Genomic DNA, 12,270 nt, shown 5'->3' with positions numbered 1-12,270 from the left:
AATAACGTTATCTAACCAAACATGCAATGCTGGGGGTGTTGGAGAAATTCCAGACTCCCACGAGCAACCAGTTTACACTCAAGCTGTAGGCCAGAGTCCCCTTGTTCTATCCTGCTGTCACGGCGTGTGGGGGGTCCCCGGGCCCTGTGCCCCCCTCCGCAGCCAGAGGGGACTCTCAGGCAGCAGGTAGAACAGAAGGGACACGGCGTAGGGCAGACTTCTTGTTACAGGAACCAGGAGCATTCAGCACAGTCCACCTTAGGGAAAGGGGGGCTCAGAGCCCCAGCTCCAGGTCCCTGCCCCAACCCCACAGGCCAGCTAGACTCCCTTCTCCCCCCCCCCCCACTAACTCTCACTCCCAGCAACTGCTCACAGCCCCCAGGCCGCCCGCCTCCTGCTTTGCTCAGATTCCCAGGCACAGTGTCACATGACAATCCTCCACCTAGCTCAGGTGTCAGGCCGTTCCCCACCTGCCCCCCCTCAGGAATTCTCCCCCAGAGATCCCATCCCCCACCGGGCACCACGCCCACATCCTCACCCACACCACAGTAGGGCTCACATAAAGCACAACAAAGAAACCAGTGAATGCAAAACCAGAGTGAACACAGGACTACAAGAGTGGACCAAAAGCCCCCCTCCGCCATACCTGCACAGCTACAAGGGTGAATATGGTCAAAACGAGTCAGGGTGGGAGTTTTAATCCACTCATAGTATCGGACTTGCTCTCCTGGATTTGACTTGGTCTCAGCTTGGAAATCCCAGCTACTTGGGCGTACAAACTGCTCCGTTTCCTCCCGTACTGGCTGTACAGCCACGGCATTTGCTATTCCCAGTGCTGCTGAAATTCTGCTACTGCTCCGGGCCACACGGCTGTTTAAGGAGGCAGAGTGACACTGGCGGCAGCAGCAGCACTAGGTTCCGTCTTCACAGGTTTCCTTTGGCGGCACTTCTCCCAGGATTTCATCGGAGTGCGAAAGGGGCCAGTGCCATCTCCATTCTGGTGGGCAAGTTGCACGACATTCGGCGCAGTGCGGACTGCCCGGGGGTGACTGGCAGCCTCGCTCAGTCTGGAGATGGGACCAGACTCCGGAACTAACTTCAACTGGGCCTTTCCCTTGGTAGGCCAGCTGGGCCGCTCCATGTGGTTTTGCGCAGGGGGCCCCCGCAGAGCCCAAGAACGCATGCAAGCCAGACACCTCTGGGCTCCTGGGAAGGGTTCTGCCGGTTTGTCATTTCTCAGAAGTCAGCTCTTTCACAGGCTAAGTCGTTCCCAAATCCCGCCTGACCGACTTTCCACAAACACAGCCAGAGGCCAGTCTAACATTCCAACACCTTCCTGGGGAGCTCACTTCACACCGGGGAGTGCCTTGGCAGTTGAGTCAGTCTGTTGCTCCCTGGAGGTGCCAACCCAATCAGGAGGGCTGGAGCTTTTCCTATCAGCTCCCATACACCTAGGCCTCCGAGGAGAGCACATTCCACAGGGGAACAAGAGGGCCTTGAATTACAAGTTCTGAGAGCTGCACCTCACAGAGAAGCTCTGTCCCTATAAAACCTCACCGTTCATGAGCCTGACCTACTAAGTCGCGAGGTAACAGCACATGCAACACACGAGATGAAACCCCGAAGAGCCTAGCTCAGAGGAGATTAAGTGACAGTACAGTTGAGTTAGTGGGAGCCTTCTTTAACTTACATCTCTGTGCGCACACACTCCCTTTGGCACGTGTATCACTTCAATTTACCAACATGTAACTTGCATCACCGATGCGCAGCCACCACGCCAATGAAATACTCCCACGGCATCAGAGAATTCCAAAAAACATGCAGACCAAACTGGTCAGTTAACACACGGGCAAGGCCTTGCCCTCAGTCTGACCCTCCGCCTTTTCAGACTCCCCAAACCTGTAAGAGATCCATTTTGCCCAAAGACAGGTGGGCATAACAAATTATGCACCTACCTGAGGAAAATCACCATTTTTTGGTAAGAAGTCAGCAAGGCCTACGGATGCATAGTTCGGCTCTGTGAAAGGCTGTCTGCTGATGGAATTCATGTAAAACTCGGATGTAAAATATTGCCTGTAAAGAGACAAGGAAAGCAGTGACTCTCTCATTCCTAACAAGGGGCATTTCTCAGACTTGTTTCAGATTCCACCTTCCCGGGGTGAACCGCTTCTTACAGTCGACTCATGCAAGCGATTGATTTTTTTTTTTTTAAACAGGAGATTTTGGGCAGGAGAAATGTCCACATGGCAAATATAATAAGCCTACTAACGATCTTCTCTAAGGTTCACGTGCTAACTCACTGCTTTAACGGGCTACACCATAACCAAGGGGCAAAGAATTCAACTCTCATAAAAATAGGGTGATTCAGGAACTCCAGTTCAATCCCAACAATGGTGTGCTAATAAAACTGCTGTTCTAGTGTTTGGAGACACAATAGGGCCCTAGTATCAAATATGCTAAAGATTAACTCTTACAAAGCAGGACCATTGTTCACCCCATAAGAAACAGCAATCCCCTGGGAGAACTCAACCACTAATGATCTTCCAAAGGCCACAATCCCCTTCCATTTGGAATTAAGACCAAGGTAGGAGGGAGTTGAACTGACGCATACCCCAACCCTGGACGTGCTGCTAGGCTGGAGCACTGCCGCTTGAAAACATCACTTGAAAGGAGGGGCAGAGTTTTATGGGGATGAACAGTTCTAAGCTGATCACTATCTAGGTACAAGAGGGAGATGTCTCAATGGCACCAGTTAGTGAGCAAAGGAAGGTCTCCTGATTCTCCTAAGTGGACACGCCCAGTGTGTGTATCCTGTAATAATTAGGAAGATGAGGGGTGTGAATTGATAGGAGCAAAAGGACTCTTTCGATTCCTGCAGTCAACAGCCTTTGGCCTACTTTACAGGATCTGCTTTTGGTTTTGCTATTACACGCTGCATGCGCATCAACTCCCTCCGAGGAGGGCGGAACACGCTGGGTAATCCTTCTGGAAACTGGCTGCTGCAACAGACCAGTGGGCCAATCCTCGCCGGGTACGTTTTCATGCTAACGCTGTCTGACTGCTTCCCACAGTCTGGAGCAGCGGAATGGACCCCGTGGCCAGTCAGCCATTCCGTGTGATGTCAAGGCCACGGAGCCCACAAGCAGCAAGCTCCAAAGTACACGAAAAATCGGTTGGGGAGAGGAGATTGAAATCACTGGGCAGCCCAAGTACTAAGCCAGCAGTGGGCGTATCTTGCGTAGTTAGCCGTTCATTAACGCAACCAGCCTATAGCTAATACACGTGTGGGATTGGTAACTACACCAGATGGGTTGCATTTATGCAGATAAGCACATGACTTATGACACACTTATGACTAAGTTTATCCCTCTTTTGCCACATCTTTGAAAGTAAAATTTTGGCGAAGGGCAGCAGAAACAGTTTTTCACAATAGCCTGAGTTGCTACCACTGAATTTCTTCTTTATCCTTACTGATATTGCAACCGGTTTGCTTATTGTTAAGAAGCCCCAAATCAGCTCCCTACCCCTGCACTCTTACAAAGAGAGAGAGAGAGAGAGAGAGAGAGAGAGAGAATGAATTTAAAAGAATCCAAGTACAGTCCAGCTCTAATCACTCCTCAATTCTGAGTGATAAGACACTTTTCCCAATGTTTGTTCATCAGCTTCACCGGAGTTACACCAGGGATGAATCTGGTGCCTCATTTGGACAAATCACTTTATCTCTCTGGACTGCAGTTTTTCCATCTGTAAAATGGGAATGCCATCTCCACCCGGGCAGTGTTGTAAAAGAAGACTAACTGCAGCTTAGTAAAGAACCCACACAGTCAACTTGTGGAACTCCTTGCCAGAGGATGTGGTGAAGGCCAAGAATATAACAGGGTTCAAAAGAGAGCTAGATAAGTTCATGGAGGACAGATCCATCAATGGCTATTAGCCAAGATGGGTAGGAACGGCCAGAAGCTGGGAATGGTGAGAGGAGGTGGATCACTCACAGATGACCTGTTCTGATAAAAAACAGGACTAACACGGCTACATTTCTACCACTGTTCTGATCAGTCCCTCAAAGGCACCCGAAAAAAAGAGACAGGACACTGGGCTACCTGGACCTTTGGTCTGACCCAGTCTGGCCGCTCGGATGTCGTTATGAAAGCCACTACAATACTGCTAATATGACAGGCCAGCCTTTTCCAGGACCTTTGGTATTGTTTTGCTATTTATTCAGCAAGGACTTTGGCACGTTCCTGTGATTTGCTGTGAGAGGCTGGAAGGCAGCCACCACTTCATGGCTTTTTGTTCTACCACTAAATCAGTGCAAGTGGGTGGGCCTCCAAAGCTTGTCAATCTGGCAGCTCTGCCAAAACTGGGGAAGGAGAGATACTGATGGCAGCTGCTGACTAGGACAGAAGAAAAGACATTCCAAAGGCAAGCCACTCTGGCAGAGCTCGCATGCAGAGGCACCCGCTCCGGAGGTGAGGTGTAGGGAGGGCTTCTGTAACTCCCAGCTAGACTTCCATTTGCTTGCTCAGAGACTCGCTCGAGCAAAGCCCACTAGAGCAGGTGCCAGGCAAGGCTTCACGGATGTGATGGTCGAGGCACCTCAGCGCCAATGCGTGCCCCCACCTGCTGGCCCGCCTCACCCCAGCACAGAGAGAGAGAGAATTAACACCTGGGCCGTATCTGCAAGGCTGACAGGCATTTTACACATGGCTTGATCCTGACCCGAGGTTCAGCTGAAGCAGCATACCCGTAAACCACCGCACTGAAGCGGGGTTGAGAGGAGGCGGGGACCTGTGTTAAGGTACTAGGTTGTGATTCAGGGGGCCAGTATTTGGATTACAGCTGCTCCTGCAGGTCCCAACCATGATCAAGGCCTCACTGTACTGGGTGCTATGCGCCCAGAGAGTGTACAGTACAGGCTGCCAAGACAGACAAAGGGTGGGAGGGGAAAGAGGACCAGAGAGGGGAAGTGACTTGCCTATGGGCACACAGTTGGTCAGTGGCAGAGCAGGGATTAGAATTCAGGTCTCCTAGCTTCCAATTCTCCACTGTCTCACGTTCTTCCCATGCGCTGGGTTCAGTTCGTGGTCCTGCCACACACTCATATGACGTGAAGAGAGGGCCTCAGGCTCCCTGCCAGGGGACCAGGGCAGAGAATCCAGGGGCACATAAAATGGCCTCTTTCCAGTCTGCCTGACCTGATCCAGCCCCCCAGAGCAGGACTCCCTGTGATGAAACACAGAAGCCAGCACCCAGACATGGAACCTTTAGGGACAATGACAGTTGGGGCCCATCCAGCGACAGTTGGGTTCAAATCATCCATCGTGAGAGCCCGACACACACACAGCACCCCTTCCATGGTCTCCCTTCAAGCAGTGCAACTGCACCATGCACATTAGCTTCAGCGCTTGCATTTAAGGGGACACGGAGCTACTGGCCTGTCCCTGACTAATTTGTATCATGATAATAATTAGACACGATTGTTTATAAGTTAACTTAATTAAAACCTAATGCATTCCAGCTTGCACTGAGACTTCAGTGCACTTGAATCCTTTGGAATGTCTGAAGAGTGTTATTCCTCTATCATTTCTGTCTAATGAAGGAAAGGAGAGCTCTGTGCCAAATTTTAAGATCAATGACAGTGAGGACTTTAAACTCAGATGCTAACCCGTTTGCTTCAAAGTTCACAGAAAATGCTTTCTGAACTCAAGGAGTACGTGCTGGAAGACTGCAGAGGAAACACTGTATTCTTCAGGCTTAAACCCTTCCAAAAGAGTTCAAGTTAGATCCTACTTCTTCCTCTCTAGCTAGACAGAGCTATTCAGGCCAGGTCTACACTAGACCCAGGAGGTCGGCTTAAGGTACGAAACTCCAGCTATGTAAATAACATCGCTGGAGTCACCATATCTTAAGCCAAGCATGGCGCTGTTTTCTTAGCGGGCGGTCAAGGGAAGCGTTTACTCCTGTCGGCTTCCCTTACTCCTTGCAACTGCAAGAAATACTGGTTTCGACGGGGGCTCCCTTGACATTTGATTCATCATGTCTTTACTAGACCCACTAAATCAAACACCAGAAGAGTGATCTCTGGCCGTGGCCCTTAAGTGTAGATGTGGCCTCAGACAATGCCCAAAGATTTGGCCCTACGAAACCTACCTTATGAACATAAGCTGTATGAAAAAGTAGAACATTTCCTCCAACGGAGAATGGAGGAAACTGGCAATTTGAAACATTTAAAATAAGATTACCACCCACCACATAAATCCAACTCAGCGTGTTCCTGCCTCATCTTGTGTGCATCTTTTACTACTGCCAGGCACGGACAGTGTTTCTCTGTCCTGTGTACCGCTGAGTACACAGCTGTTGATAAACAGAACAAGCACTCCATCCTGTGATGGGGAAGAATCGTGCCCTTGCTGAAGGACTAAATCAGATGGCCCAGTTCGTGTCTCAGTTCTACAATACCCTGGGCTGGGAACAGAGAACCTCGCTAGGCATCTTCTGATTATATCCAAGTTCAGACCGGCTGATGTGCTCTTGCTTACAGTCCCTCAATTGGAATGAGTAGGGACAAGGCATTTGCAGCTGCGAGTTTTCACCTCTGCAATTTGCTCCTCTGCTCCGTTTGACAGAGCCCAGCTCTATTACTTTTAAAGCGCAGTACAAAGGCCATCTGTGGACTCAAGACTTTTTCCCGGGGTGTGGTTGAGGTTACATTAATATGCGCATCTTAATTCATTTATTACATTGAAACTGGTTAGCTGATTTTGTATTGGTTTCAGAACAGTGTAAATATGCCCAGAGATAGGCCTGACCGGTACATTTCTCTCAGCTACATGGCATGAACCGTGGAAAAAAAAGCTATACTCTCAGGACAGATACAACTAAGCTACTGGGCACAATTAAGGAAAACTTAGGCTGTGGACTCAGATTAGGGATGTAAATGCTGGTTAAAAAGCTCACAGTGATCAATGGCTCGATGTCAGGATGGCGGTCGGTTTCTAGCGGAGTGCCCCAAGGTTCGGTTCTAGGACCGGTTTTGTTCAATATCTTTATTAATGATCTGGATGAGGGGATGGATTGCACCCTCAGCAAGTTTGCGGATGACACTAAGCTGGGGGGAGAGGTAGATACCCTTAAGGGCAGAGATAGGGTCCAGAGTGACTTAGACAAATTGGAGGATTGGGCCACAAGAAATCTGATGAGGTTCAACAAGGACAAGTGTAGAGTCCCGCACTTGGGACAGAAGAATCCCAAACATTGTTACAGGCTGGGGACCAACCGTTAAGTAGTAGTTCTGCAGTAAAGGACCTGGGGATTACAGTGGATGAGAAGCTAGATATGAGTCAACAGTGTGCCCTTGTAGCCAAGAAGGCTAATGGCATATTAGGTTGCATTAAGAGGAGCATTGCCAGCAGATCCAGAGATGTCATCATTCCCCTTTATTCGGCTTTGATGAGGCCGCATCTGGAGTATCGTGTCCAGTTCTGGGCCCCCCACTACAAAAAGGATGTGGACGCATTGGAGAGGGTCCAGCGGAGGGCAACCAAAATGATTAGGGGGCTGGAGCATATAACCTATGAGGAGAGGCTGAGGGAGTTGGGTCTGTTTAGTCTGCAGAAGTGAAGAGTGAGGGGGGATTTGTTAGCAGCCTTCAACTTCCTGAAAGGAGGTTCCAAAGAGGCTGGAGAGAGGCTGTTCTCAGTAGTGACAGATGCAGAACAAGGAGCAATGGGCTCAAGTTGTGGTGGGAGAGGTCCAGGTTGGATATTAGGAAAAACTATTTCACTAGGAGGGTGGTGAAGCCCTGGGATGGGTTCCCTAGGGACATAGTGGAGTCTCCATCCCTAGAGGTGTTTAAGTCTCGGCTTGACAAAGCCCTGGCCGGGTTGATTTTGTTGGAACTGGTCCTGCCTAGAGCAGGGGCTGGACTTGATGCCTTTCTGAGATCTCTTCCAGTTCTATGATTCTATGATTTTTTAAGCAATTAAAATGTATCATTTACACCGTTAACTGATAAAACTGCTAGGGGTCATACCAGTAGTCAGTGAGGCTGGGACCGGTTATGGTTAATGGGTTAATGTGGGTTCACCAGTAAGACTAATGCTCACCGGTTAACCCAGGCATGTCCAAAGTCCGGCCCGCGGGCCAATTGTGGCCCGTGTTCCGATTTAATACGGCCCCCGCTTCCTCCCCCTCTCCTGGCTCCCCGGCGCTCTTTTGAACTGGCTCGTCCAGCGTGCTGCTTCCGGCCATGCCGCCGCCCATAGCCTCCGCGGTCCTAGAGCCTGCCCTGTAGGGCACGTCCGCAGCCCCGCTCCCCCGCTCGGCTGCGGGTTCGCCCTGCCCCCGGGCCGCCGTGAGGCCGGCATGCCCTGCGTTCTCCGCCCGCCTCCGACCCTGCGGGCCCTCCGCCTCGGGGCTGAGAGTGCAGGGACGGCCCTCACGCATGTTCACTTCTTCAAATCTGGCCCTCTTTGAAAAAAGTTTGGACACCCCTGGGTTAACCAGTTAACCTTTTATATCCCTAACTCAGATGAGGCTTAACTCCAGTCCTTTCCCTCTTCACTGTTAAACTGAAATTGATGCTTCTTCTGGGCTTGTTTTATAATCGTAGAATACTAGGACTGGAAGGGACCTCGAGAGGCCATCGAGTCCAGTCCCCTGCCCTCAGGGCAGGACCCAGTATTGTCTAGACCATCCCTGATAATAATGTATTATTACACCGCAGTTACACATTCAGACTGGGGTGGGGGAAGTCATGTTCCAAAACCTGAGAAATGCTGTCTGCTAAACATACGGGGCCTAGTGCTCCACTTACTTACCGAAGCACAACTCAGCTGACAACAGTGGAGCAATACAAACGCAACACTACTGACATCAACAGAGCTACTCCAGATTTATCCTGATGAGAGTAAATTATCAAGCCTATTATTGTAACAGGAGCTCAGCTATTAAAAGTGATTGCTACCTTATAAATACTGTACATCTAAACATTTCCCCTGTGTAGGATCCTCTTGATTTGCCTGGTTCAGCCTTTTACAAGAATAATGATCATATTGTAATTTTTTGTGGCCTAAGAAAGTTTGGAAAAGAAATGCAAACTTTACCCTCTTGTTCAATCAAATCCATCCTCCTGCAAAAGTTAAGTACTTAGAAGAAACTGGAAAAACCTGCTTCAGGACAAAGCTGTTACTAGAAGAACAAGCCATATCTAAAAACAGCCTTTGGCAAATGACTCCTCCTCCCTTATGGAGTCTGTGGTAACAGAGATGGGGTTCGTGATCAGAGGGTTTGTTTTTTTTTAAATTCATTTCTGTATTTTTGCTATTTTTACCAAGCTGCTTTTCAAGGACAGCACCATCTCAGTTACATGCAGAATCAGCTAATACAAATCTGAGGTTGCAGCGTGATTGTCCCAAAATAGCAGGGCATTAAAGACAAAAGGGACACTTGCTCTCTAAGAATGGCACTGACTAGGATGTACCTACGGTTATTACAGTTCACCTCCCAAGTATCACCACTGACAGGTGAAGAGGGGACGTTGTATTGTTCTTCCTCCTTTGTTTCATCTGACAGCACTTTTGAGCCTTGCGAGTTTCATTGCCTTGCTGATGCCTCCATGACCTCTCATAAAGACCCACACTGCGAGTTCCCAAGGACAGCAGCAGAGCCAAAAATGAAGGTGGGCAGGCAGCCAACAGGTGTGTGCACTAAAAGGAAGGCAGGCGGGAGGAGTGATTGGCCTGAGCTTGCTTGCTTGTATTGCTCTCAGATCCGTCCACAAGTCCCTTCTAACAGGAAAGCTAAGAAAAATCTTATTTTTAATTGCTACCATACTCTTTAAAGGGTGATCTAAATGAGCCATCACCTGACTAGCAGTGTCCCTTTAAGATTCCCGTGGTAACATCAACTCGGCCAGCCTGTACATCCTGGATGTTTAGGACAATGAATGCAAGAAGAAAAACCATGGCATGTGTTAAATTTGACCAAGTTAGTGCTACTGTGAGGACCTTGGCTTATATTTCCTAACTTGGCAATTTTTACTGAGTGTCTCAGTTCATTACTTTTTTCCTTGCCTTTAACACTGTAGATTGTTTTTAAAGAAAAGTATAAGGACACAACAGCTGTAGCTCCATACAAAAGTGAGCAGAGTGTAAGACTGAACTCTCAGAATTTCTACTGTGCCTGCCCACTATACGTAGCTTCAAAACAGCTGCAATTAAAAATTTAGTAAATGTTTTGTGAGCTCATCTACATCTGGCTAAAAATTGTGTGATCAGACAACTGTGGTCATCTTCTTCCTCTCCAGCAAAAAATGTATTTCCCGTCTACATGAGTCTAACTAACCTGCTAAAAGCTACAAGTTCCTCTTTTTTTTAAGTCTTTCCTTTGTATGGAATAAAAGAATGGAAAATTTCATCTGAAAAGTAATTTTTGGGGAACTCATAAGCATACAAAAACAGGGAGCTAAAACTGAAACCATTTTGCAACCCTAACTTTAGCATCCTTTATTAAATAAATGCTATGATAGGCTCAAAGTCCTAAAGTGACTCAGACACATCTATTACTACAGGTATGATAATACGACTCCTACATCAACTGGACTGCTCTGTGTTACATGTATGCTTAAGTTTTGGCAGGGTCAGCAATAAGGTCACCAGCGCAATGGAGGAGTACTGGCACCGAACGGGGGAAAGTGAAGGATAAAAAGACAGCAAACAGTCAGACAGAAGGGAAAGAACAACAGATAAATACCGTATCAACCTGTGGTTCGATAGAGCAAAACAAATTGTTATAGCTCCCTGGAGGATACAGAAAGTGTAATTTACAGGAATCGTTTTCAAAAAAAGCACACCCTCTTCCAAGCACACAGACAGCCTGGCTAAGTGCAAAGAGGCTGATCTTATCTGATAACTTCTGTCCAAATTCCTGGTCTGAGGAGTAACTAACAAGGCTGAATAACTTCCACCACATGCACAACAGATTTTTGGTAACCATTTAGCAAAATCTGTTGTATAAGTCATTCTGTTCAGCCCATCATTTCTGGCTAACTTGTCTCTCACACTGAGGTGGGATGGGGATGGCAGAGAAAAGCGGAAAGAAAAACAAGGGAGAGAACACGGCAGTAATCTGAACAGAGTAGTTGGATTCTCATGGCTGGTGACTAGGTAGGGAGTCACAGGGTAAGTGATTTAAACCCCAGCCGCAAGGCTCAGCATCTAGGTGACCAGACTCTGGTTCGTGGGATTTGCTTTCGGGCGCTAAAAACAGCTGTGCAGACATTTGGGCTGAGCTGGACCTCTGAAGCCCAGCCAGTCGGGGGAGGTTTCAAAGCCTGAGTCACAATGTTTATGCTGCTGGTTTTAGCAGCGCAAGCCCGAGTCTGTCGACCCGTCTTCTGGGCCTCACAGAAGCAGGTTTTAAAATCAAGTGTAACGAAGCCCACAGCCCAACCCCAAAGGGGGAGGCTCATCAGAAGGGAGCTTTCTGTTCTCTGACTGAGACATTCAAATGGGCAAAGTCCCCCAAACAATGCCCAGGGATCTATTCCACAAGTGAACAACTTGGTCCAGCTTTGGGAGCCCCATTGCACTTTTCCATCAGCCCCTCTCCGCTGCTCAAAACAACCCTCCCACAGGCAGCCAGGCACAGATGCAGCTCACCTTTGGCCCCTCTGTGCCCCTCCTTCCATTCCCTAGGCAGGCCTGAAAGCGACCCCATGTCCCTGTGCACCCCTTCCCAGCCCTCATTGGCCTGAACATCCTAGCCTGAGCTCGGATCCGTTTTGTGGTGGCACAATGCACTGCTAGCACTGCACCCTGCTGCTAGGCTCCTCAGGTGAGGAAACCCCAAAGAAGGTGCATCACAGCCCGTGTTCTTACGACCTATAGGAGCACACAGCTTGGTGCTCATGAGGAGAGCCGCATTCACAGGGGCTCAGACTGACTCTAGGGGAAAGATGTTAAGTCTCGGGTAATTGACTAATCGAATAGTCGGTGCGTTTTTGCATCGACTATTTGATTAGTTGATAGGGCGCCTCCACTTCATAGGCGAAGGCACCAAAGCCCGAGTCAGCTGGGGACTCCCCGATGACCCCGGGCTCCGTGCAGGCACTGCTGCTTTGAAAGGCCACCGTGGTATTTCAAAGCAGCAGTGCCACATGGAGCCCAGGGACAGCGGAGGAGTCCCCAGGTGATTCCGGGCTCCACACAGAGCTGCCACTTTGAAATGCCACAAGGAGCCTGACAGGCTTCTTGTGGCATTCAAAGTGGC

General features: G+C 49.0%; 1 protein-coding gene across 3 annotated transcripts in view; it reads right to left on the bottom strand.

Annotated features, from left to right (window-relative positions):
- SBNO2 (strawberry notch homolog 2) overlaps positions 1-12,270 on the bottom strand; it is a 119,685-nt gene that overhangs the window by 60,983 nt on the left and 46,432 nt on the right. For all 3 annotated transcript variants that reach the window (XM_075902659.2, XM_075902658.2, XM_075902660.2), the window contains exon 4: positions 1,956-2,073. In XM_075902659.2, coding sequence (XP_075758774.1) covers positions 1,956-2,073 — 118 coding nt within the window. The remainder of the gene's footprint in view (positions 1-1,955; positions 2,074-12,270) is intronic.

Source organism: Pelodiscus sinensis, chromosome 32 (assembly GCF_052426305.1).
Source record: "Pelodiscus sinensis isolate ZL-2025 chromosome 32, ASM5242630v1, whole genome shotgun sequence".
In the NCBI taxonomy this organism is placed as follows: Eukaryota; Metazoa; Chordata; order Testudines; family Trionychidae; genus Pelodiscus; species Pelodiscus sinensis.
The sequence above is the reverse complement of the archived record's forward strand: the minus strand, read 5'-3'. Positions and strand labels throughout refer to the sequence as shown.